At 41.9% G+C, this 27,361-nt stretch overlaps 1 protein-coding gene across 12 annotated transcripts in view; it reads left to right on the forward strand.

The window, feature by feature from the left end:
* POC1A (POC1 centriolar protein A) overlaps positions 1-27,361 on the forward strand; it is a 93,690-nt gene that overhangs the window by 31,460 nt on the left and 34,869 nt on the right. For 11 of the 12 annotated variants that reach the window (XM_074836366.1, XM_074836367.1, XM_074836365.1 and 8 more), the window contains 6 exons: positions 2,162-2,246; positions 5,324-5,495; positions 8,605-8,784; positions 9,918-10,025; positions 11,384-11,499; positions 16,815-16,948. In XM_074836366.1, coding sequence (XP_074692467.1) covers positions 2,162-2,246; positions 5,324-5,495; positions 8,605-8,784; positions 9,918-10,025; positions 11,384-11,499; positions 16,815-16,948 — 795 coding nt within the window. Of the gene's footprint in view, positions 1-241; positions 345-2,161; positions 2,247-5,323; positions 5,496-8,604; positions 8,785-9,917; positions 10,026-11,383; positions 11,500-16,814; positions 16,949-27,361 lie in introns of those variants that run through there. The other variant, XM_074836373.1, reaches the window with a different exon arrangement.

Consider the following 27,361-nt stretch of genomic DNA (forward strand, 5'->3'; position numbering starts at 1 on the left):
AGGCCTTATGGCCGGGCCATCCTTTAGTTTTACACAAGGGCACCGACTGCCATGGCAAGGCCTGTGAGACCTCCTCCCTGTGCCTCCAGCCGGGACTGCTTTACAGCCCGACTGCCGTGGGAGGCGGAGGGGCCCCCGACTGTGGCGGATGCCCGCGCCCCCTCCCGAGCCCGTAATGGCGGCCCCTCAGTGGCGGGGCCCGGCCCGCCGCCGGCAGTGCCCCCGCCCGCCCCTTCCGGCCCGGCGCCGCGGCCCCTTTAAGGGCGGAACCGTTGCTGCGGGGCGCGGGAGGCGCGGGAACGGGAGTGCGACGCGCGGGGGGTGTCATGGCTGCCGGGTGCCTGGTGAGGGGCCGGCCGGGCCGGGGCCCGCTGCGGCCCGAGGGTTTAATGCCGCCGGGGTTGGGCTGAGAGGGGCAAGCCCTGGGGGGGTGGGGGGCCGGGTCGGGGTCTGCTGCGGCCGGAGGGTTTAGTGCCGCCGAGAGGGGGAAGGCTTGGGGGGCTGCTGGGGCCGGGTCGGGCACCGCCTGAGCGTCTGGGATGGTGCTGAGGGGGGGCCGTGGCCTCTGGGGCTGGGGGGAGTGTTGGGGAGCCCTGGCACTGAGGGGGGTGGTGCCTGGGGCCCCCGGACTCGGGTTTGATGAGGGGTGACCGTCGGGATGGTGTCGGAGGGGTGGTTCTGGTGCTTTTGTTACCGTCAATTCGGTCTCAAAAGACCCCCCTGAGGCTTGGTTTGGAGTTTCCGAGGCGGGCATTCTTTATTGCAGCGCCGGGTGCACGGGGGATCGTTCCACCTAACGTGGGTGCCGAAAGACACAGGCACGCTTATTATATACAATAAACGAAATGAATATTCCTGTAGTTTCCGAGAAGTACACCCCTATGTCCAGAGAATCTAATCCGTATGTTAATACATTGTGCAAGCGTACTAAAATTTGGGGAGGGGTCTCTGAGGGGCTTCCGTGGGGGTTTCGGTGCTCTGGGGTGGACCCTAGAGGCTGTTGAGGCGTCTCGTAGTGTCCTTCCCATGAACGCTCAGTCTTTTTTCATACAAGGACTTGCTTGGCTCATTGCTCTGTAAAGTTTCTCAGCTTTCCTATCTTTGGCTTGCACAGGTGTCTGTTGTTTTTTTGCCCTTTCCGGGATGTCCCCATCACAGTTGCAAAAACTGTGTCCTTGGGTGTGTTCTGGTGCGAGGCCCCTTCCAGCAATGAGCACCAACTGCTGGCAGGCATCACTCTGTGGGGGAAGGCAGGGCTGGGGCTGTAGGGGGGCGTGTCGTGCTGCTGGGGCTGGGCTGTGCAGGGGAGGGCCAGGGGGGCTCTGGGGCTCAGGTGGTGTGGGGAGGCAGTTCTGGGTTTAGGGGAGGCTTAGTGCTGCTGGGATTGGGCTGTGCAGTAGCGGCTTACCTGGGCTTGGTCCGTGGGGCGGCATCATGCAGTTGGGGCTCTCGGGACAGAGTTGGACTTGGGGGAGCTTAATGCTGCTGGGGCTCGGGGTGGGGGGCAGCCCTGGGTTTTGGAGTGCTGTTGGAGCTGGGACTGGTCTGTGTTTGTGTGTGGGGGCACCTTTAGGCTGGTGGGTGGGGCTGGTGTTTTGTTGGTTTTGTTTTTTTTTTTTTCCACTGACCTGAAGCATTGTTTGGTGCTTGCAGCAAGGTGCTGTGTAGGGACATAGGGGAGGGGTAGTGGGTCAGTCTGTTTTGCTGCAGTTCTGATTCTACTGTCTGTTTCAACAGGTGTGCTAAGTCTTGCAAATTAGTCCCTTCTGTGCCAACAGTGGCCTCTTGGCTATGCCTGGGCTGAGATGAGCAGCTGTCAGAGCAAAGTTGAGCTTGACTGCTTGCTTAGGTGGTCACTGACATGGCTTATCTGTTCCAAAGCCAGCTTTGGGGTCTCTGTACTAGAAGCATGTTGTAAAAATGCATGAATGATTTGTGCAAGTCACCTAAGGTCCAGGGGGGTTATCATCTTGAATAATTTGCCTTTTTTAAAGTTTGTTAATACACCTGAAATTTGCATTTCTTGTTGCATCTTGTTCTTATCTCTACCTGGCTTTTGTGGGATGAATATGTGACTTGGTTCACCTGTCATAGAAATAAAATGGTTTTATTGTCCAAAGTGATTCTTAACCTATGGTGTCTGAACATTATTTTCTTCTAGGAAGACCCGTCCCTGGAGAGACACTTCAAAGGCCACAGAGATGCCGTCACTAGTGTGGACTTCAGTCTCAATAAGAAACAATTGGGTAAATTATCTCTTTGTGTTTTGATGGCCAGATGATAAAGAAAGAGATTCTCTGCTTTAGTTAAATGGAGGGAGCAGTGGAGGTACTGAGCTCTACAAGAGCGAAGAACTTGCTTTCATGATGAAGAAATTTTAGCATTTTAGGGTGAACATTTCTGTGTGCTTTGAAAAAAATCCAGTTGTTGAACCACAGGGGTGGCAAATTGTGTGCATCCTGCTAGAGCTTTAAGAACATCTACCATTGCTTATCATTTCACATACCTGGCTTTACCATGCAGTCAACTTAAGGTGAAACCTTGCTTTTTCTTCTTCCCCTTCCATTTCTCCCCTTTAGACAGCTGCCAAGGCTTATGTCCTAGCTGCTATTCAGTAACCCACTGTGTGTGCATTGAGTAGGAACCAGGAGGGGTTTTGGCTCTTGGGGAAGCTGCTGTTCAGTCTGTGGCATGGTGGGCATCGCTTTGGCTCGCAGAGCAGATAAGGCAGAAATGATAGTTTGAGGCAATATACCTGCTAGGCAGCTGGAGCAGTAGGCATGAGTAAATAGAAGTGCAGCAGTCTAGCAGGTAATAATCCTGTTCTGGATCTTGCAACCTACACAACACTCTGGAAGCTGCAAGGAAGTGAAAATCAATCAGACTTGTTTTGGACACCTCTCTCCATGCTGCTCTTTTTATTGTTGTCTGCAATCTTTTGTTTCTACTTCCTGTGTCTTTCCTAAAACTTCATCTGGTCAGTGCACATCTCTGTTTAGCAAGGGTGCTCTGAACATAATTAAGCATTGCTTTTGAATGGCCTTTCAGAATTAGCATGGGAGCCTTTGCTGCCTCCATCTAGACCGTGAAGTAGTTGCTCTTGATATTTTAAGTAAATGAGATCAGGTAAGAAAGGAAACAAATTCTAAGAATTTTTCTTTTCTAGGTACTGTTGGGTCAGTTGTGTGTACTTGAGTCTTATGAGATTTCAAAGTTCTTCCCCATTTCTGTGACCCCCTCCCCAATAAAACAGCCAAACCTAGAGGACTTGGTCTTTTTACTCCATTAGATTGCTTGCCCAGTCCAGTAAGGATAACTGTTATTGCCAGCAAGTCACATATAAGCAGTATCATATTGAAGTGCTTTATTAAGATGTCAGAGCATTATTTTCCTTACATTTTTTAACATCAGTCCTGGAGAAGCTGTGATACTGCAACTTAATATCCTTGCCAGACAGTGACTTAGTGTAGTTATGACTAACATTCAAATCTCTTGACACTAGGCTGTATGTTTATCTACTTTTACACAGTTGTCTCCCCTTAAATTTTAATATCCCTAAGGAAAGTGTTGCTTGTATGAAATACAAAACCAAACAAAAACAACAGCTGAACTGACAAATATATAAGGTTTTTTGTTTCCCCATAAAGGACATGCATAATGAATGATCCTGTTTGAAATGGGCATGTAATAATCCCAAATCAATAGCAGGAAGAGAGATGACTATTTTTTGTGTTAAAATGACTGTGAAATACAAGGAGATATCCAGCAAAATCTATTTGGTATTTTGCCATAACACTAATGAACTGAAATCTTGTAATTATGATACTACCATGTCAGAACCTACCATCAAACTGCTCTTTTTTTTTTTTTCTAGGAACATTTTAAGATCTCCCTGGAGATGTTGACACTTGGGTAGAGAGATACAGATGCAGCTTGGGTTTGTTGGCAGGCTAAGATGTGTATATTCTGTATTTGCCTGTGGAAAATCTACAGTTTTCTGTTACTTAAGCATTAAAATTGATTTGGAGGGGTATTTTTACTGTCATTGTTTGAGATGTTAAGTTGCTACGGGCATATGTTTGCCATTTTACGAATCACTAGGGTCCCAGTGCTACAGACTTCATGCAGTATGGCGGGCTTTAGGGGACGAGCAGCTCTTCAGTTTTCACTGTGCTGAGTCAGTGATAGGACCTGGCAGGGGAGTTTTAGACTGAAGTGGAATTTACTCTTGTGTTTGGGAAACCTGTTCCCTGGTTCTCTTGGCAGGGACAGATACGGCTCCTGTCACATAGGGAGGGGGATGTAGCTTCTATGAAGTTCAGTGTCACGGAGATGAGTTGTCAGTTGTGCTTTCAATGGATGTAGCATGTGCACCTGAATTCTGCTTTCTCCTTAAGTGATCCTTTGTTCTTGCTGCTGAGGGAGATCTTGAAAAAGCAGCATCTGTGCTGGGGAATGTCCACCTTCCCATAAGTAGTCTTTGCCCCCTGGGGTCTCCCTCCAGCCCTTTCTCCTCCTTCTTGTCTTTGGAGCATGCCTTTACTTTCTTCCACCCCTTTCATAGAGTAAAGGCAAGTTGTGGTGGTTGTTTTTTATTCCCACAGGTGAGTATAGCAGTGGGCATGAGTGGAAGAGTGGCTGTGAGTAGATGGAGTGACCCTATCTCTATCCATAGTTCTTTAAAACCTCTCATGACTACTATTGAGTCCTGCTGACCCTTCCTACTAATAGAGAATTAAACACTGCTCTAATCACATTGCAAACTTGTATTTTTCATTTATTGTTAAGAACTGCTGAGGTGACTTTGATCAATGTTTTGCAACAAGGGAGAGGTGTTGGAGGGAGTTGTAGATGGGTTGCCTTTAAGTCATTGACTCACAGAGCTTCTCTGCTTAATCTGTAGTGTGTTACTTGATATTTAACCTGCTGCAGCTGATAGCTGACTCTGCTTTCCAATAAAAAAAGTGATGAGGAATTAATTCACATTAATGAATTCACAGACCTTAATTCACAGACCTTCTATGCGTTTCCTTCGTGTGTATTTATTTGGATGAAATTTTGCAACTTGTGTGGCTTTTGCCTCTGCAGCTGTTGGATGACCTGACTTGGAAGTAAATTGTCTGTCCAAGCCAATGCATGACTGACTTTGAATTACTGATGAAATAACAGCATGAGATACATTGGTGAAGCTTCAAGGACAATGTACTTGAGATTGCTGGAAGCTGTGATGGTGAACTGAGTGTGAAATGCAGTTTCGGAGTAATTGGAGGAGCACTAATGCAAGTTTGGTTTTGTGTGGTTTTGTTTTTCCTTTTTATTTCAGCAAGTGGCTCGATGGATTCGTGCCTGATGATCTGGAGTATGAGGCCTCAGATGAGAGCCTATCGCTTTGTGGGCCACAAAGATGCGGTGATGTGTGTTCAGTTTTCCCCTTCTGGTCACCTGGTGGCTTCAGGCTCTAGAGACAAAACAGTCCGTTTATGGATTCCCAGTGTGTAAGTATCTTCCTTCTGTCTCTTTTCTTGTGTTTTAATTATGGTTTGGGGTTCCTTCTTGCTTCTTGATAGCAGTTCTCCAGCTATGGGACTGGAGTCTGTTTGAGGGAAGGAAGAACCATTTTATGTGACAGCTCTAACAGAGAAGTAGTAATTTGGCCTTGGTATTGCATTGGAAACAAAACTAAAATCCTTTGCAAAGCTTAAAGTCAGTATTAACTTCCTATGCTAATATAACAAGTCACTAATGTAACTCATCAGTGGTGAGATGTTGGAGTTTTCTTCCCCTTTCTCCCCCAGCCCGTTTTTCCTCCTAGCAAATCGATCCTTTGCTTCTGTGCTAGTGTTAAGCAAGATGCTGAAACACAAGTTGATGTTTAGTGATGGAGATACTGTGAGCAGGGTGGAGGCTATTAGCTTGCATGCTTGCTATGGTCCACAAAATGGTTAGGTGTCTTTAACCTTTATTTCTTGGCCTAAAACTCTGTGTTCCACTGATAGTAAATGATGGTGTATTACTAACATAAGACTGCTTTGGATTATGTATTTTTTATGAGCTTGCATATGATTAATAAAAACTTACTTTCAGTACTTCAGCCTAATTCTGAAGTTTCCATTTCTGAGTAGAGGGTTTAGTTGCTTTAACTCATTAACCCTTGGTGATCGTTGTCTGAGACACCTCAACTTCTTCTGTTTTACTCTGCGATGCATTGTTTTAAGTGATAGGTCTTCAGCAAGGAACACTTAATTGAAATACAGCACAAACAGGAGAGTGCTGAAGAATTGCTTGAAAATTTAATCTTGCTGCAAGTAACAAGAAGCTTTTTGCAGCCAAGATGCACAAGAGCAACTGCCAGTGTTTCCTTGGGTCTCTTGGTTCTCACACTAAACTTGTTTTTCTTTGAATGGACAGGCACATAAAAAAGTATAAGAGGTTCCTTTGCTTGTGAGCTTGTAAATTGCTGCTGTCAAAGACTAAAGGTTTGTGTCCAGAAGCAGACCCATGATTGTGGTGGCAGATAGAAGGGATGATAAAAAAAAAACCAAACCAAAACAAAACCATGCACAAAACATACCCCAATGTTAAAATAAACATGTCACTTCAGGAACCTAGGAAAGCATTTCTAGTTGTTTATTTTTGATGAGTTCTTATGGTTATGATTACCCATTGGAAGCTTTATTTGATGGTTATGAAACCATAGATAATCTCTGCCATGGAACTGATAGGTTCTGAAAGAGACTTTTTAAAATCTGTGATGAAAGTGCTTTTAAATATCTTAATTTATAGTGAAATGTACTCAATTTTGCAGATTGTGAATTCAATTTTAATTATTTCAGTTTAGTTAAACTTTCCTGGAAGGAATAATCACAGTGACATGTTAGCATATATATTATTAAAAGGCACAAGATGGATTATGATTAAAATTTGACCTTGCTGCTCATCAGTCTCCTATAAGGAAAGAGACTGACAGTGTCATTTAGCTATCTTCAGAGCTGTGCTGCTAATACAGAATGCTGAAATAAATTACAGTGCAAACTTGTTAGATTTCTCAGAAGTTAGCATATACATTTTAACAGAGGACTGGGATGTGCTGAGAAAAATGAATTTGTGTTGGGTGATATTTATCTTCGTTTCTTAGGCATGTGAGCTCTGTGATCTAAACTGCACCTAAGACTGTCAAGTCAGAAAAGAGCCAGTGTGGAAAGGGGGTTGTTATTGTTATGCTGGTTGTGTGTACCTTGGTGCATGGCCTCTTTAATCTGTGTTTATTTAGTATTCTTTGTCAATTTGCCTTCTCTATAACCAAAAAAAGGTGTTGATGTTGAATCAGGTTTGAGACCTTCAGCTTGCCAGTTTTGCACAGTCATTAAAAGGGTGAGGGAGAAGCTGCCCTATAGTCTGTGGGCCAGGACTTTATTTCCAAAGAATTGCCTTTCAGGGGCGATATGTTATTGATGCAGTTAATGCTACCCTGGTGTGTGGATTTCAGTCTTTGGATTTGTTGTGGGGTTTTTTTTAATAAGCCATGCTGACAGAATTTTGTAATTTCATGTTTCTGCATGAGTACTTATCAGACTGGGGGATGTTCTGTGGTTTTGGACAGAAAGAAAACTTTCCTGAGACATAACCTTTACTGTTCCTTGCCTTCTGGCAGATAAAAGATTAAATAAAACTAGACAGCTCTGACCTTTTCTGAGGAGGGAGGGAATGTTGCTGGAAGGTATGTAGTATTTTGATTTTTTTTTGGCCTTTACAGTTTTAGCAGTCGTCAGCCTCAGTCTAAAGCCTGTTAAATTCTGATGGAGAAGGGAGCAAACCACTGTGTCTTTCTGTTGTCCTGTCTGTGAATATGGAGCTCCTGGTAGTACAGTACATGCTGGATCAAGAGTCCCATATACCTGTTAGATCTCTAAATATGTCGTACCTTGGATCTTTAAATATGCCTTGCCTTTATTTACTAGAAGAATGCCTCTTGCATTTATTTAGAAATTATGGGTAAAGAAAAATAACAATACCTTGTCATTTGTCTTGCCTGGTTGAGTTAGTGGTAGCTTGCTCAAAGTTGTACAACGTCAGGTGTGCTGAATTCAGTTGTGTTATTTCTTGTGTGATGCTGCGTCGGAAACATTCAGCTGGAGTGTGAGCCATTATAGGAACAGTTGTGAGGTAGTTGCCTGCTTGGCTCTGTCTAGATGAACTGTGAAAGCACGTACCTCCCTCCTCACCTGCCTTGCAGCAAAGGGCCTGGTAAAAGTACAGAATCTCAGCATCCTCTTTTATACTGATGCTTCCATAAATGTTGTTTTAAATGGTTGCAAAAATTAACAATACCATTTTTGCCTCTTTATAGGAAACATGAGTTGTTTTCTGTTGGATTTGGCTCCAGTATTGAACTGGAATAACTGGTTTTAGCTATGTATTCTGTATAGATCATGAAGCATGAGTTTGGGATTGATCAACGTTTTCTTCCAAATGTAAGCACATGCAGTTCCCATAGAAGTGGTGGTTAATAGCACTGTTCAGCATGCAGAAGCTTTGTGTTTTCAGGTACATGATGTCTTTGCTGCCCTGCTACGTGGTTTTAAAGTGTTCTTTCCTTTTGTATAGCAAAGGAGAATCTACTGTGTTCAAGGCTCATACGGCGACTGTAAGAAGTGTTCATTTCTCCAGCGATGGCCAGTCCTTAGTTACAGCTTCTGATGACAAAACAATCAAAGTGTGGACGGTTCACAGGCAGAAGTTTCTATTCTCACTTAGTCAACACATAAACTGGGTTCGCTGTGCCAGGTAAGTTTGGCGCTCTGACAAAGAGGTGGGGGCTTATCCCTCAAAGTGGAGACTGAGTATCATGGTCTCGTATAACACATTTCTATTCAGGATGATTCAGGTGTGTTTAGTGATTGAAATCTATTGCTAACCTGCAGAGATGCCTTCGGATAATAGTTGTGTACCCACTTTGTGTTTCTTCAGTGATCTTTGTCAAGCAGAGAGTTTTCTGCTTAGTGATTTGTTCTGTGTTTTGCTTTTGTCTGGTTTGGAGACTTCTGCATCTTGAACTTGCTAACAGAAACAAAATGAGAGATTTATATTGTTATTTCAGCTTAGTTACTTTTAGACTTGTCATGCCTCTAGTTAAAATGATCACCTGTGCTCCTTCCAAAATGCTGAAAGTGCTGCCATAATAAAAACGTTATTTCCTGGTAACTGTTTCAGATTTGGTTTTCAGTTGTCCATTGTGGCTGTTCTGAGGAGTTTTTATGTATATATGCATGTAGGATAAAGACACAGTTTTTCTGTAGGTGAAAAGTTCATTATAGTTCTTGAATATGGTGGTGGCAGTGGCTGGTAGTCCTACAGATGCTCACAGTAGAGCAGAAAGAATGTTTTTCCAGTATGTATTATAATGTTCTCTAGTTAGGGACTCAAGTCCTGATCCTGTAAAATGTATGCTTCTGAAGAGAGATATTGATCTGTCTTGTATATGAAATTCTGAGATAGCTTAATACATTCTTCTAAGGTACTTGAATGATGAAGCTTCTCCTGCTGCAGCTTTTATCTTGGGAGTAATTGTATTGCTCTGAATGCTTGTGGCAAAGGTAGGAATTGTTTCGAATCAGGGTAGAGAAACAACTTGAGATATACTTAAATTGAAACAAGTAGGACAAGAGATCTTAAGTCAGTCTCAAGACTTTCCTGAGGGTTATTTTATGTGTTTGTGGAATTAGGGATAGTTTGAGGGCTTGCAGCTTGCTTTGTTTTTCCCTCAACTTGGAGTAATTGGATTTTTAGTTTCACTGATGCCAGTGTGACTTCTTGAAGAACAAGGTGTATTTACTGATATACCTTGACAGCTGGCCAAATCCAGTTGACCCCGTACACCTTTTGGGGGCATTTCTTAATTGCTGTAACTCTTATCTTAGATTCTCTCCTGATGGACGATTGATAGTGTCAGCCAGCGATGATAAAACTGTCAAACTGTGGGATAAAACCAGCAGAGAATGTATACACTCCTTCTGTGAGCATGGGGGGTAAGTACCTCGTAGTGCATGAGGACCGGCCTTCTTGTGATTTCTAAAATGGGGATGCCTGGTCAATGTACACCTCGTTTTGTGACTGCAGTCAGAGGTCCTTATCCTGGCAATCTTTTCTACCTCTTAAAAATTCATTAGCACTATTACAAAGGCAGCCAGCAGAGGATGAGATGCAAAAAGAGTTCCCAAAATTCCTTTGACCTTTTTGTGACTTCTCCATATTGGAACCTTGAGGATTATGTTTTCATAACTGTCCAACATGTCAAGCCTTAGTATCTTTACGCTTATTTATTTTTGGAGATGCTTAAATTTTTTATCTCTTCTAGCTATGTTAAGCTTTTTTATTTTGCTCTGAGTTGAAGTAAATTAAAAGAGTAAAAGTGTACTGGCAGATTGGCACTTGGATGCTTTGTTTCATCCTCAAATTTTTGAATAATAAGGTTATTCCAAAAACCACTTTGTATTCAGAAAAACAGCTGTTGAATCAGGATTTTTTTCATGGAGATTGAGCCACAGCAAAAGTTAATTTGTCCAGAAACACAAAACAAGTCCTTAGAGAAGTGAGACTGGAATCTGCCTAATTTCTTGCTGCATTGAATCTTTAAGTACAAAGTTGTGTTCTTTCCAGATAATATACAGCGACATTAAGATAAATTCAGACAGCATTATTTTTTCGAGTGCTCTTAAGAATAGAGCTTCTCCAAACAACCTATTGAAATATTTCAACTTCTTCAGCATTTGTTACAAGAATACTCAAAGAATAATTAATTTTGTACAATTTATTGTGTGGATTGGGTGAGGAGTTACAAGATGCTCTTCACTGAAGGTTTTACTGTACTTGTGTGTTCAGAATAAAAACTGATTGCATACAGGTTCAGAAAGGAACTTGGTCTCAGCCTTGCTACCTTCCAAGTGGCAGCATATGATTCCAGGCACAAATTCAGTAAATTCCACCTTAAAATTAGTTAAGCGTAATAGTAGAAAAATCTCTTCAGTCTTGTACACACCACTCTAGAACTCCCGTTAATTTAGTAGGAGACATATTATACAAACATTAAATGAACACTTGAAAATGTTGTGACAGTCGGATCCATCAGATTTTAGGAGGCTTATATCTGCAGCTCCTACACCTGTAACGCACAGTGTTGAAGATGGTAAGCTTAGATAAAATCCTGCAGTCTGCTTGGGGTTATAAGCAAGGGCTTAACCTGAAAAATTTGTATTGCTGAATTTCTCTTATCTCTTCCTTTCTGTAATGTTCAATGCATCATGATGTAGCTTCCCTTTTTCAAAAGACCTCTTTGATCTTTAGCAAGAGTTGAATATAAACAGTTGTCTTTAACGGCAATTTACAGGTTTGTGAATCACGTGGATTTTCATCCCAGTGGTACGTGCATTGCTGCGGCTGGTACAGATAACACAGTGAAGGTGTGGGACGTTAGGATGAATAGACTTCTTCAACATTATCAAGGCAAGTTAAGCTCTTAGAAAAGCCGGGCCTTTCCACATATTGATATGACTTGCTCTGAAGTCCAAGGACAGTTTCTCCATCTGCTGCTTTTTCAGAAAAGCACTGGGTTAGGCCCGTCAGTGGAAGGCTTTTTTCACCAAACATCATGCTTTGCTTTGTGTTAGCTCCAAGACTGATTCTTATATATTGGTGAGAAACACCTCTGTTCTGATTCCTCCTCCCCTGCCCACCATCAAAAAGCAAAAAAGCCCCAATGTTGAAATTGCCCTGTGTTGCAGGTGTGCATAGGTGTTATCTATGATGCCACTTGGCTCATATTCACTGTTCTTGAGGAGGTGTTGTGCAGTAAAAATGATGTGGCCTTGTCTCTGAATAAGCCCATAGGAGGAGTCAGATGCGTTCCAGCAAAGCAAAAGGTTAAGTTCTTCGTGAGAAAATTAGGAAAGTTAACAAAAGAGGAAGAGCAAAACAAATCAATTGCAATTCTATACCATGATCTGTGTTTACAGTTCCTTCTCCAGTAGCTGTTTGGTTTTCAGTTTCTAGAATTAGCTTTGACCTTCTTATGACTTATCCAGTTGGCTTGTCCTTGGAGTAGCTACCTTGTATATTTAGGAGTCTAAATCTCCACCCCACCCCTTTACCTTCCAAATGGCATCTCTTCCCATTACCTCTTGTCAAACTGATCAGTGCTGCTGTTTGGTGGAACTGGGTGGGAAAAGGATGCTTTCCCATCCCTGCGAGCTTCTTTGAGTTTGATCATCCTGGTTTGTGCATATTAGTCTCCTGAGCCTAAATGTGGCTTTTCTTTCCTTTACTGTTAACAATTTTTTGGGCTGCTGTAGTATTTTGTAAATCCCTACTGTTTCCAGTGCTTTGCTTCCATAGCTTATTAAACTTCATTTTGTTAGATTTTCATGAAGACTGCTTCTGGCATGCTAGTAAAGCAGATCAGAGATACAGGGCTAGAGCTTGGTGTATTGTTCTTTCTGCCATCCACATCAAATGCCAAATGCTGTCAGTTCCTGCTGTGACAGCTCACAGCTGAATGCCAGGCAGGAAAGAGAGAGTAGTAAAATAGCTTGCAGTTGACTCCTGCTAACTTTGCAAGTTGAGAGACAAAAATTGAATGCTAAATTAAAGCTGTTGGTCATCCTGGCTTTATGTAACTGCAATTGTTTTTTAAAGTGCTTTTGACTGTGTATCCCTTTAATCACAAGGCAATGAAAGAATTTTCAGGCTCTTGATACAAGTTCTCTAGTTTCCCTTGTTACAGAAAGGCAGAGAAAGTGTAATGATGTTAAAGGAGCAGAGTTCTTTGCTTTGTCTTCCCAGCAACCTGTGAAAGACTAGACCTCTTCCAGTAGATAAGAGCAATGGGAGTTGGTCATCTCAAAGCACATGCAGATTGTCTGCAGAGAAGCTATTAAGATCATGAAAGTCCTTTGGGTTCCATAAAACAGTAAATAAAAGTTCCCTGAAAAGAGATTGTTGTGGAGTAGAAACAGCCTGCAAACTTTTGAATGCTTTCATAATTCTGCTGTATATAGAGGGCTGTTCTTTTGCTCTTTGCATATAGATGGAAATACTATTGTGATCATCTGATGTGACTTTTAAGTACTGATGGTGACACCACTGTCATTGGAACAGGGTTTTTTCTTGGATAGAAAACAAAAAATCATATTCCTTATTTCTAGCATCAACTTCCTGCACTGTTTTATTCCTGGCGTATGGGGTGCTACTCAAGTGTATTCTCTCTGTGTAGTCAAGTCGAGCACTTCTTGAGCTCTTTCAACTGCAAACCTCCCTGAGGTCCTTGAACTCTCATATAACACGATTTATTTTTTTTTTTAATTTCTTCAGTTATTCTTATGGACTCGCAATCACTCCCAGTTCTCAGATAGTTAACATCCAATGGAAATCAAACCTCTTGGCAACTGTTGTTCCAATTTGTTGGTATTGAGGTGGTACAATTTCAACAATGAATACTGAAGTATGATTCTTTGTGTAATAAGTATTGTTAACTTGTGGCCCATATCAAAATTTGGAAATGTCTTTCTGAAGTCTTGTTGCTAAAATAGGTAGCCTCTTTAAACACTGAAACAGTGTCAGATTGTCCTTTAACCTACTCTATCAGCTTTGCAACAATGGCAAGATCTGCAGTGCATGTTTCCAGCCACAGCATAAATTGGCTCAAGAATCATCTCTTCCTACTTTCCACTTACTGGTATTAAATTGTCCAAATCTAATGTGATTCAGGTTTGGCTGCCAGGTTTATTTTTTCTGTCTTGGAATTCTCTAGTTCCCCTGTATCCTACCCTTACTGAATGGTATTTTAGTCTGACATTCTTGCTGTTGAAGTGATCTTTCCCTGTTAGGAGTGTCATTTTTAACAGCTACTGTGTAAATCCTGATTGTGTATTAAACTTTGAACTAGGAAGTGTCATAGAAGCCAAAGAAACATAAAATTGCAGTGGTAGCTGTATGCAGTCGCTTCATGCACCTGTGGCTGCGAACTGACGTTTGTAACATGTTCTGGAGATGTGTTTATAAGTCCTGCTGTTCTGAGGGTTTATACGCAAGCCTAAATAGACTAAATCGGGTTTGGTTTTGCGGCTCTCCCCGTGGAACTGCCATCTCAGTCCCACTAGAGGGCATCTCTTCCTTCGGTATGTGCTTACGCTGCCCGATTTCAAGGGAATCCATTTTAAAGATTGAGTTGCATCGAGGAGTTAATAGATAAGTAGCTCTGCCACAGACTCTTGTGTGTTAAAGTTGGGTTGTTTTCCAAAACTGATTAATCTTTCAGCAGTGTTGCTCTTGTTGCCAGGATTTGTTCCAACTGTGACATTGGTAAATGAAAGTTGGAAGTAGAGAGCAAACTGCAAAACCTTTTGTATGCTGTGTGCGGTTTTTTTTAGCAAAGTATGCTCTGGTCACGTTTACTGTACAGGAGAACAGACGCTGTATTCAATACTGTATTTGGCACTAACTTTTTTGTACAGCAGATAATCCCCCTACAAAGATGGCTGATGTTTATTGCCTGACATTTTTTCCCCTGTGCAAAGCTGTGTGTAGGGCACCTCTGCAGGTCTATGGAAACAGCTCTAACCTTTCTTTTTATTGCTGTCTAGAAAGAACAGTTGGTAATTTTATACAGTTCAGATGGGGCTGGATGGTGGTTATTTGTTCTGTAGGGACTGTGGCTGTGTCAAGTCCTTCCTGATTTATCTTCTCACTGGTGGTTACTAAGTTGTGGCATTCACCGATTACATAAAAGTAGCATTGTCAGACTTGGGACAGTCATGTTCAGTCACTCTACAGGCTGGTGTGACTCAATTTTAGTTGTTAACCCCCCAATATAAGTCCCTTAACTGGCCATTACTTTTCTAGGGGTTTGCCAGCAGAAGGGTAGGCTTATAGCACCAAGTCACCAGGAGATGCCACCTCATGCTGCACTGGATTTATTGTTTGCAACATGAAATCAAGTGAGGCTGCAGGATGTGTTGGCAAGTTTTTGGAGAGGTGTTGTGAATGGTCTTGTGGGAGGTATGAGCTGGTTTGGCAGAAGAGAGATGAAGTTTTCTCTGAGCTTATGACAGCCAAAAACTCCTTGGGCACAGAAGCTGTGACTGCTTACACAGCCACAGTCTGTGTGGTTTCTTTCCATTATGAAAAGGTTTTTTGCTGAAGCTGGAAATACTTTATTCACTGTCTGGAACTTGGAGGATATATCATTAACTTTATCTATTTCTGGTGTGATTCCTGTCAGGACTTGCTTTAGTTGACAAAATATGTTTGCCTTTATCTGGATTTAGATACCAATGGGCTGAAGAATATTCCGGATCACTCAGAACAAAATTTTCAAAGAAGAAATGTATTTAGTATTCTTTCAGGAGGACAAACTCCACATAGACTTTTTCTGCTTTAATATATAGTGTAAAACAGGGCTGGGGGGTAGGTAGAAGAAGATCTAGCTGTGTGATAAAGCAGTATTCACCAACAAGAATAACTGTTTATAAGTTACCTGTGTTGAGTTAAAGTTTTCTTTTGTGTTTTTAATAGTCCAGGTCAAGAGGAATTATGTTCTCAGAACTTAAGCTGACGTATCTAGTGTTCCTGAGAATTTCAAAAGTAGATGCATTCTGTTTTACAGTTGAACTAGGTTATTTCAGATTTCTGCTTCAAATCTATCTGCAAAAAAATATTTGGTTCTAATGTCTTTAAAACTGTATTTTGAGGTTTTTTAACTTGCACTTTGGATTTGAAATGCACAGTAGACTCTCAAGGGAACATAAATTTAGGTGGGGGGGGTGTATTAGTAGTAGTAGATTTGAGATACCAGAACATTTGGAGGGCATGTAGTATAATTAAGTATAATTGGATAGTTAAAACCCTCTTCAAGCATAGTCCTAATATTCTGTAATGTCACATACGTTCAGAAGGCTGTGCATGTGTAAAGTACTGCATGTTCTTATAAATAAATATGTTCAATAGCCTGTTTTGTAAAAGTTTGGGGAGGGGGAAAAAAAAGCTCTACATTAGGTAGATGTTTAATGTTACAGTGAACTTAAGTGTAGTTTGACTTTCTTGCTTCTTAGAGCATTTTCTTTAGCTCTTTCCAAAGTAACTCTTCAGCTTCATCTTCACGCAGGAAGGATTGCTTTATTGAAAGTTCACACTCTTGATAATTTGTCTATTCATACTTGTTTTAAATTTTTTGGTGAGACAAATTAGATGTCTGAAGAAATGCTTATACCGGACCATACTAAAGTTGCTCGTTCTTCTTTTCTAGTTTCTCTTAAATCCAGTCTCAGTTAGAGTTGAGTACTAAACCAAAAGAACCTGTGCAATGCCAACTTTGAGTGTCTTTCATCATCATTTCAGTCTTCTCCTTAATGTACTAGCATATAGATTTTAGTCTAGAATGACTTGGGAGTGAGAACAGCAGCTCCACAGTAGCAAAATATGTCAATGTCCAGCTCTCACAGAATCATATAGCTCATATAGTTACATGCACATATAGTTACATTTTGGGGCTATGCTGGAAGCTTTTGTATCCTTAAATCTCCCGGAATAATTGGCAATGCTTCCTTTTCTCTTTCAATAAAGTAGTGCCTATTTTTACAAGAATTGAGTACTGTGCTTGTTCTCCAGTGCCTTGAAGAGTTTGTGGAATGTTTTTCCAGTGATAATCTTCCTGTTAAATTTTGTAACAGAAAATTGAAATGTGCTTGTACTTTATTTTATTCTTTTGCCTTGAGCTTATGTAAACTAGTCTTGGTGACTGTTATATACGTTTTTTCCATCCTCAGTGCACAGTGCTGTGGTAAACAGTCTTTCCTTTCACCCCTCTGGAAACTATCTTGTTACTGCTTCCAATGATTCAACCCTTAAAATTCTGGATTTACTAGAAGGAAGACTTCTGTATACTCTTCATGGTCACCAGGTGAGGCAAAGCCTTTTATACAGTAATGTACAAACCCACAGCAAACTGGGCATATCTGTACTTGAGCCTTTCATTCTTTGTGGCCAGAATTTCCTTGCATAAAATGACAATGATACTACTACTAATAGTATTTGAGATCATCACTGTTTGGAAGGGAAGGCTTATGGGGAGGGAAGGCAGGAGTGAAGAGGATGAGAAATCAAGATAGAAAGGGAGCTCCAGTATTGAGGATGCAAGTCTTAGACCTAAGGGGCAGTCAGAGCTGTGGCCTAAACTCTAATCCTGGGTCTGTCGTGCACTTTGTACTGCAGCTCTGACTGTCTCCCTCTCTAGAGTGGTGCAAATAACACTTGCTCCCTTGATGTGAAGGGTTGTGAAGATAAATGCTATTGACCTGACAGGAGACTTAAGGACAGTAGTGGTAAAATGGAGGAAATATATTTTGGGATGTGATTTGGGAACATGTTTCCATTTTGTTAACAGGTTGAATTAAATAATTGAAGGTGATAAATGCTGCTGGTTCGTTAAGTTTAACTGATTGGCCTATTAGTATTATGCTGCTGGGTGTGTTGCTTGTAAGGTTAATTATATGAATGCTTGGAGCTCTCTTTTTAAATGTTAAATGAAAATAAATAGACTAATTTCATTGTCCATGATGAGTGGAGCTCAAAGGCATGAAAAAGCAGACCTGCTTTAAAGTTTCCTTTTCCAAAGGGATAAAGAGAACAGAAATTCTTAACTCACTTGTCTCTGTTAAAATGGGGGCTGAGTCTTAAAACATGAAAACTAGCTGGGGAAAATCACAGCCTGAAGCTGCTGGGGGGTGGGGGGGGTAGGGATGGTTCTGGGCAATAATGGTAGCTGCGTAAGCTGCAAAACTGATAATTCTGGCTTCTTGTGGCTTTGTTTAGTGACTGCCTTGCCTGATGTCTAAAAAGGTCAAGTTTGTTCTGTAACTTCTCTTTTGCTGTGTATTAATAAACTTTTCTCCTTTTTTGTAATAGTAATGGAAAAATAGGACAACCTCATACTTAAAACTCTGCTTCATGGAAAGATCTGATGAAAACTGACCAAAGGGTTCAAATGCTGAAAAGAATGGGGGGAAGATAACAAATGCTGGTTATCCTAACATGTAAACCTTGACTGCATAAAACTTTCTTACTTTAAAAGCTGGACTAAGTGGATACTCCTATCAGATAGGAGCTGCAAAGCTTCTAACTGTTGTCTTAGTCTTGTTTTCATATTTGTCTCTTGTGTTAATTTGTCAAGTCAGTTCTGAGGAAGTAGCATTCTGGAAAAGGGTAAGTGTGGAGGGACAGTGGATCTTTACATCTTTCATCCTTCCCTTGGGAAGGCATGTGCCTGTTTATTGTTGAGCAGGAGGCTGAACCTGTGTTCCATTTTCCTCCCTTCTGAGCTGTAGGCTGCTCCTCATTGAGTGCATGGCACAAAAAAAAGTTTAGCTTTGAGAGTCCAAAACTGATTATGGTGATGGAGGTCTTCAGAATTAGACGATAGAAAGTCCCTTTAGGCTGGTGCTGTACTTAACTCAGGGCTTCTACAAAACAGTTGGTTTGTGAATCATCTGTTCAGAAGGAGAGTTAAAACTTCATGTTTTTCCCACTGCTATTTCAGATCAGTAAGACAGCGTCTGCCACTCTCCTAGGCATCTAACTGGTATTGGAAATGCTTTGACACTGGCACAGCTGAAGGATAGTTGCCACTGTGGGATTATACTTCCTCCAGTTTGGAAACAAGTAGAAGCATGAAAGTGGGTGGTAGTGCTTTCTGGTCATCTTTTAAGGGTATTGCACCAAGATGGCTGTGGAACCAGTCCTAGTGTAGCCCTGGCTGGCATTTCCTCTGCTGGCATGTGCTGTATTGTTGTGGGCTGGTTCTTTTAATGCCTGCCTCATCTTTCCACTAAAAGCGTGTGATAACCTGTGCTTCATTCACAGTAAGCAACTGGCAGTGACAACAGGCCCTGCTTTCATCAGAAGCTGCTGGGGTGGATTCCTGCACTGGCTGCTTCCCTAGTCTGCTCTGCTCAGATAAACCCAGGCTACTTAATACTGATGGCTCTTTTTTTCCCCTCTCTTCTCACTGTGATTTCTGCAAGTACCTTCAAGTGGCTAAAAATGAAGTGGGTGTGGATTTTTTGGTCATTAAGTAGATTTGCCTTTTTAAGTGAGAGCTATAGGTTAGTCACCGAATGAACAGCCTGTTCTGAAGACATTCTTGAGTTGTGACTTTGTGTGGGTGAATATGCTGGTTGAGACTGTTCCTACTCTGACAGTTGACTGCTGTTGTGTTGTTCTGGGAAGGCTGCATGCGAGTGGACACTTGAAGGAAAAAAATTTAAGGTCCTTTAGACATGCTCTGACGCAACTGCTGGAGTGCCAGGAATTTGTTAGCAGCTGATTAGCTGTAGTTTACATAGGGAGGATTGCCAAGTTTACATTGCTGTCTTTAATTGTAATGTAGCTGGCCCCTTTGTAGCAGAAGGATTGTTAGAGACAGGAGTTTGCAGCTTGGAGCTGACATCTTGCAGCTGCGAAATATCATTCTGTATTGTGCTGCATATTTTAGTTCTGGAGTGCTTCAAGCTGTGAAGTACTCTTGCCTAATTCCATACAGATGAGACACTGGGTTGGTGTGTAGTTCCACCTCTGGTACTGAATCATTGTCGAGGAACAGAATGTTTTGGGGCCTGTAAGTCACGTCTGGAGAGTTGCTAGAGGAGATCAGGTATGTACACAGTGCTTGTCTGCCCTTAGGGGTGGTTTGATTAGAGCATTTTCAGACTGACTTCCTTAGTGGAATGGAAGTTCTCAGTAAATATTTAGAAAACATCTGCATGGTTATATTTATAAATAGGAAGACAGAAAATGCAAAGTTATGATTCTCCAAACAACCTTGACTTGAATTGTGAAGTAGCTGCATTCTACCTACCTGGGTGGCATAAGTGCTTTCTGCTTTGCTGGCTGACTAAAGAGCAAGATCTTCTAAGCAGGTGCACAGGAAACAAATGTGCTCCTTTACTGTCTGCTGCCAGCTCTACCTAGGTGGCATTAAACATCTGTGCAGGCCTAGTCCTCTTTGAAGGATGTCAGGACATCTCAGAGCTGCACAGAACTGAACCAGCAAAGGGAGACAAGGATGTATTGAAAACGAGCAATTGACTTCAGGTTAGCATTTCCAAGTATTAAAAGAAAATAAGAGTGCTTTATTCTTCCCTTGTATTTTTTAAACTGAAGCTTTCAAGAGTTAAAAAGCTAATGAAGATTCAATTATAAGGTGCCAGTATAAATTTTCCCTATGTTAGCTCCAGCCGCTACTCTCTGGTGGAGGAAGGTGTACCCATGACAGTCTTGCTCTGTGTAGTAATACAGGGATTTTTCAAAGCTCAATGTAATGAGAACTCTTGTGACCTTTTTTTCAGAGGTATTATGCATGAAAATGTCCCTTGTTGCCATTGCCATCTGTCCCCTGTGCTTTTCTCCTTGGTTCCCTTTCTCTCCTTTCTGTTATCACCCTCATTGTGGGCAGTTTCTAGGAATCTGCCCTTTTTATCTAAACATTTTTCTTGTCCTTACTGTTGGAGATGTGGATCCTTTTCACGGTCCCTATAGCTTTCCACTCCATCCCCACTTGAGGACAATACTTAGTTCTGTCCTGCACCTCTTGATTTGCCAATGTACAATACCTGTGCTGATACCTTTTCCCCTCTCCACATCATCTTTAGGGTACCTGTGTTGTTTGTAAAAAGCCAACAAACATCCATGGCTTTCATAGCTTTTTTTTACTAGCTCTTACCACTTTCTAATATTTGGATTTTTCTGTCTGATGCTTCTGCAGGATATGTGCTGCATCCTGTACCAGACTGTGAAACAAGTGCGTGTTAACTTTGTCACCTGTCTTGCCCCTTGTATTTCTTCTTGCCTCTGTCTTCTCTGAATTCAGCTTTCTTCTCCTACTAAATATCCTGCTATTCTTTCACCTTTTCTGATGAGATTGAATAGATCTTCACAGCTGTGCATTTCCTTGCTGCAAGTTCATCATTGATGCTGCGATACAGGCTCGGTGCTCCCGCCTTACCAAAAGGTCTGTTAATTTAAATTGGTCTTCACTGAACTCTTCACTGCTTTCTCTGCTGCTGAAACCAAGTGGTAGATGAAAAACACATAAATCCAGCATCTTGTCTCAGGCCCTCTATGTTCTTTGGCACTTAGAATGCATTTATCAAGTTTCTTACCTGCTCTTGGTGTTTTCCTAATTGTCTTGATCACTTACTCTTTGCATCTTTTGCTCCTCTACCATCTGTCATTTCAATGTCCCAGTGTGACTTGCCATCTTCTCCTGTGCCATGAAGCAGTTGAAAGCACTGTGGACAGTGGCAATGACTGCTCTGTTTATTATTATTTCTTTCATGCCTTGAACTGATGATCCTAGTGTGTTGGTTGCTGCTGGATTTGCTTCTCAGACTTCGTCATCACTCACCTCCTTTTTCTCTTTGCACTAGTTAATCTATTCCAGGAGTTTGACTGAACGTACTGGCTCATATCTTCCCATTTCTACATCTCCTTTTGTGGGCAGTGGAAGAGGAAGCTCTCCTTTAACTCAAATATCTGCATCCTCTAGATATGCCTTGTTCCAGCTCTTGGCACCTCTCATACTAATCTGGCTCTTCTCTGCTATGCATTAGTTTCTCCCAGGATTTAAAAAAAAAAAAAAAAAAAAAATCTACTGGCATCCTTGCCCCCACTTGTGTCTCCAGCTACCTTCCTCTCTGCCTTGTTTCGTTGTGCAGACTGTGCATCAGTAAACTGCTCTCCTCTGGTTTATTCCTGGACCCTCTCCAGCCTGGCTCTTGTTTCTTCTGTTATGCTGAAGCCAAAATGTTAGCTCTGTTCCTAGCCGAAGCTCACAAGTCTGGCCTCTCTTGACTTGAATTGACTGTTGGTGTTGGCCCTGCTGTTCTTGAAATCCTGTGCCTTCTGTCCTCCAGCAGTTCTATGGGGGAGGAAGTGGTGTTCAAGAAGGCTTTCTCTGTGATTGTCAGCTTACTATTTATAGGTGGTGCACACTCATCTGCTATCTGCATGCAGGTATGACTGTTTGCTCCAGGCGTATTTCCATTTCCTCAAACTAAACTCCTGTCCTTTCTTAAGTATTTATTTCAGAGAGATCTATTTTTAGCTCCGTGTTTGAAAGTTTTCTGTTCAGGGATGCTATTCCTGTTGTCTCTTGTCATTCCTGTGCCAGTTGTTACTGATGCTGTTAGCATCCTGCCAGTCACTCATTCAGTGTTGTAATCTGTGACCTGGTTTAGGATCCTGTCTCTCTGGGTGATGAATGCATTCAAGCCTTTCAGAATAGTTCTGAACATCTTTTTCTAAGGCCACACTTAATGTTTTGTGTAAGCTGATCAACCTGTGAATTGCTAGGGCAATAAAGGCCTTGAGATGATTAGCCTACTTCTGTAGAAAGTGGGGAAACATGGAGAAAGTATAGTATCTATCTCTGGGGGGTAGTCTGCCCATAAATTACTGTGTAACATGCTGTGCTGTAGTCTGCCCATAAATTACTGTGTAACATGCTGTGCCTCACCCTTCTTACCTACATCTCCAGCTAGAAGTGGGATGTCACCTGGTGTTCTGGCTACCCTGGCATGGCTAGCTGACCTTGCCTGAATCTTGTTCATGAGGAACGCTGCTGCAAAGAACTAGGCTTGATCTTGTTATCATTCCTTCTGTATGGCTTCCTTTTGTTTCCAGTTTCTTTGTATCCAGTGTGTGAGCAATTTGTCCTTTTCAAGGCTCCCTGGGGCTTATCTCCACCCTGCCTGGTACTTATCTTTCACTGGAGGAGATGAGTTGAATATTGATTAGTGGCACTGTTCTTCCCACTCAACATTTCCACTGGATGACTTTTTGCTCTCTTCTGTACTTTCCGTCAAACTTTCTGCGGCTTTCTCCCAGTATCAACAAAAGTATTATAATAATTTCAAAATCTATTTGACAAGCACAAGGCTTGACCGTCCTGATGTTGTTGGCCTGCTGAGAACTAAATATAAATGTTCCTTACTGCTGACTTGGTGTAGCTCATTGTCCAGTCCCTTCTTTCTGCAGCTTGCTGTTTAAGGCAAGAAGCTGTAAGAATTTGGGGACTGGTGCTAACAGCTTGTGTGCAGCACCTAGCACAATGAGGATGCCGAACTGGAAATTCTGAACCCCCAGGGAATACTAATAGAAGAGCATTTGTACCCTGCTACAGAAAGAGGAATAAAGTGATCCTTCAGAAGGTTGCTGCATCCCCCGTGTTCTAGTTGCATGGGAAATAAGCTTAAAATTCTTCCTGCAACTTGTATAGAGGAATATGCAACTGCTGCTTTTTGACACTTTTAATGCGAACAGTGAGTTTAAAGGGGGGAAAAAATCTGAAGGAAGATTTGAATTCTTCAGACTCCAACCATGTACCTATTGTCCAGAACTGCATCAGAGATCTGTTGGATCTCTGCCATGCTTACCTGGAATGAATGGGAGTTAGGCTGTGTCTAATCACTGGCAAGCGTAGCTTTTTATTTTTGTGTGTGTTTATATTGCAAGAGCATTTGGCAAACTATTATTTCTATGTTGCTATAGCAAACCTGTTACATCCGGGAAGAGTGCTGTAAGTGTATGTAGCAAAAATACTTTTCACTTAATTTATGTCAACAAATCTGTAGAGGATGTTGTGTCTATAGACTTGTTTGTTCCCCTTCTTTCAGTTTATAAAGGCACATTCAGTCTTTGATATCACTTTCTATTTTGGGAGGAATATGTTCTGTTGAACTTCTTTCCCCTTCAGAATGCCTGACTTTGGAGTCAGTTCATTGCCTGTTTTGATGTGATTTGTATTGTACTAAATTTTATTTAAATACACTGAAATATTTAGACTGATAAAAATAATTTTGTGAAACATTGGTCCTCTCCAGTATTCCTCACTTGTGCTTGTTCCTGAACACTTTGTCTTAATGTCTTGAAAGCTTTTTCCTCCTTCCCAACTCTGACTGGTCTATTACAGCAAAGTGCAGCTTCTGTATCCTCAGCTCTGTTACCTTTAAGCAGTATTCACCAGTGTACAGTTTTCTGGCTATGTACTTGTTTCTGCCCTTTCTTACTGCTTATTTTTCTTTTGCTTTTGCATTTATTTTTTTTTAGAGAGTCTCCATTCCTGACAGTGTGGTCGGAGACCTGAACTGCTGGGGAAGGTGGGTGGGGGTAGAAGGCAGAAGCATGCTTTGTCCCAGCTGATTGACAGTGCTGTCCTTGGTTTGAAATATCTACACTATTTAATGCTGTGTTAGTTGAACAAGCTTAGTCACACTAATGACTGTGCATGCATTTTGAAATTGATGCTGCTAGATAATTTCTGGCAGGATCTCTTGGGTGAGATGTTGCTATTAGAAGGCCTAAGAACCTTTTGAAATCAGTACAGGTGAAATGATAAAATGCATTAAGGTATTTCCATATTAAGGAAGCTAAAACTCTTCACACTAGGAGTGACCACATCAAAACTAGTTTTGCTGGCATAACCTTGTACAAGCATATTTGAAAGTACACAGGACTGAGACACAGGTTGCAGTGAGAGTTGGGTGCTTATCTCAGATGCAGTCTTTGGGTATGTATAATGATGAGTTCACTTTTACGAAGGAGAGAGAGAAGGAAAACCAGAAACAAACTGGATGTGAGATTTCCATGTGATGGCCATTGGGAAGACATGAACTCTTAACAGAATAGTCTATCCTTGCAACTTCATCGTGGCCAGCAGTGACAGGGAAGGGACCTTACCCCTGTACTCGGCACTGGTGAGGCCGCACCTCGATTACTGTGTTCAGTTTTGGGCCCCTCACTACAAAAAGGACATTGAATGACTCGAGCGTGTCCAGAGAAGGACAGTGAAGCTGGTGAAGGGTCTGGAGCACATGTCGTATGAGGAGCAGTTGAGGGAACTGGGGGTGTTTAGTCTGGAGAAGAGGAGGCTGAGGGGAGACCTCATCGCCCTCTACAACTACCTGAAAGGAGGGTGCAGAGAGCTGGGGATGAGTCTCTTTAACGAAGTAATAAGCGATAGGACTAGACGTAATGGCCTCAAGTTGCACCAGGGAAGGTTTAGGCTAGATATTAGGAAACATTTCTTCACAAAAGGGGTTGTTAGGCATTGGAATGGGCTGCTCAGGGAGGTGGTGGAGTCCCCATCCCTGGAGGTGTTTAAGAGTAGAGTCGACATAGCGCTGAGGGATATGGTGTAGTTGGGAACTGTCAGTGTGAGGCTAATGGTTGGACTGGAGGATCTTCAAGGTCTTTTCCAACCTAGATAATTCTGTGATTCATACAGGGTGAGGAGAAGCTTCTTACTTGCTTTCCGATATATAATGATCTTACTTGAAAGAAGATAACTCTGCTTCTGTCAGGAGGTGTGTGTTTGTGGGTGGAGTTTTCTGGTGGTGGTGGTTGTGGCTGTTGTGGTTTGTTTTGAAGGTGGGGCAGGGGGGCTTCAGCTTGTCATTAGTTCAGCTTGCTTTTCCCAGCAAACTTGGCCATAGGCAGCTTCTGGAAATGCTTGTTCCTACCTCTTCAGCCTATTTCAGCTTGGGAAAAAGCTTGGGCTTAGGACCATCTGCAGAGTAATGTGTTCAGTAGCTGACATAAAACCTCTCTCTCTGGGTTCTCAGCTGTTTATTCTAAGCAGAACAGTTTGTCTGTTGTGCCTGTGCGTGAACACACGTAACAATTTCCCAGCTCTGTTTAACTGCATCTCAGAGTGCCTGCCTCATCCTTTCCATGCACATTCTCCTGTGTGCTTTCTGAAAGGTTGAAAACATATTAAAATAGATGTGTGGTGTGAAATGCATGCTTTTACTCAAGTGGTGCTTTAGCAGTCAGCACCATTTAAAGTTTCTCAGAACTGATTGTTGTTTTAAGAGTGAGGCTTCTTCAGAATGCAAGCACCTGTGCTGTGTGATACCAGGTGCATTAATTCTGGCATCCCTTCTGTAAAACTAGGAGAAAAGCCATTTAAGCCAGCCTTCTCTTCAGTTACAAACCTGATAACTAACACAAACCTGCATAGATCATTAGGCTGTAGCTTAAAAATGGCAAATGATGGTATTGTAAGCAGTGCCTGCCTGCTGCTTGCATTCTCCTGTGCTGCTGCAGGTGCCTGTTTGATTTGAAGCCTCTGTCGTTGCTTGGCCATGTGCCCACTGGTAAGGGGATATGAAACAGCGATTCTGTTTTGTTCCTGATGCTTTTGGATGTACCCCCCGGACTGACCTCATCCTGCTATCCAAAGAGAATAGCTGCCTCCTGCAAAACTCTAGATAGCACTACAGAATACCGTAAATAGAAGCTAATGTACAAACATGGTATATTCTGCTGATGCTTCTCTGTCTGCCATTCAGTGACCTGTTGTTTTTACCAGTGCTCCTCAGGTAACCTTGGCTTTTTCTTCCTCCTGTGCTGAAAACTTTGTGGGCTTCTTAACTCTCAAGTCTCAAATAAAATGACTAATTGGATTCTGAATACTGAATCTTATGTGTTCAGTACAGATTTCTTGACTTAAAATGCTTCTAACCTTGGCCAAATTAATTGATAGAAATTGATTGCCTTGGTTGATAGATGGTCAAGCATGTTTTGAAGTTATGTCATGGTGGAGTAAGCAAGAGCTTCAAGCCTTGGGTGTTCTGCAGTGAACAGTTTGTATGGAATACCCTAGAAATATAGGAGAGCATGTGATAACTGTGTAAAAAAACCAACCAAACAAAAAAAAAAACCCAAAACAAAAAAAACCCAAAAAAACCCACAACCAAAAAACCCCCCCAGAAACAAACAAACAAACAAGCCGCAAACAAAAGCAACCAAGCGAACTCCCCCCCCACCTTTTCCTTTGTGATGGAACTGATTCATTCACGTCTTGCCTGTAGCCCTGCCTTTTGACTATTTTTATTATCAATCATGTGTTTTATGCTGTCCCTTAGGGACAGTTATGTATTTTCAAAGAAAGGCTGTTGGAAAAGCATGTGGAGAGAAGATACACTTTTCCATGGTGAATCTGGTGCACACAGTGGTCCATGAAACTTGCTGTCTTGTGGTGTCAGTGTCTTGAAGATTCTGGATAATGCTTGAAGTTCTGGCCCCTGGAGTTCCATGATTATGTGAAAATCTTGGCTCTGTGCGTTTTCCTTCCATGGTTCTAGTATTCATGGTGTGAGAAGGAGCTTAGAAAATGTGGATTCTGATGGCTTGGCAACTGAAGCCTGAAGGTGGATTCATTACTCCTCAAATTTGTTTTAAAAAACTTATATTTTCATGGGACATGGTTTATGATTTGTGAATGCTTAGAATTGTCTGTAGTGGGGGTATTTTACAT

Source organism: Strix aluco, chromosome 11 (assembly GCF_031877795.1).
Source record: "Strix aluco isolate bStrAlu1 chromosome 11, bStrAlu1.hap1, whole genome shotgun sequence".
NCBI lineage: Eukaryota > Metazoa > Chordata > Aves > Strigiformes > Strigidae > Strix > Strix aluco.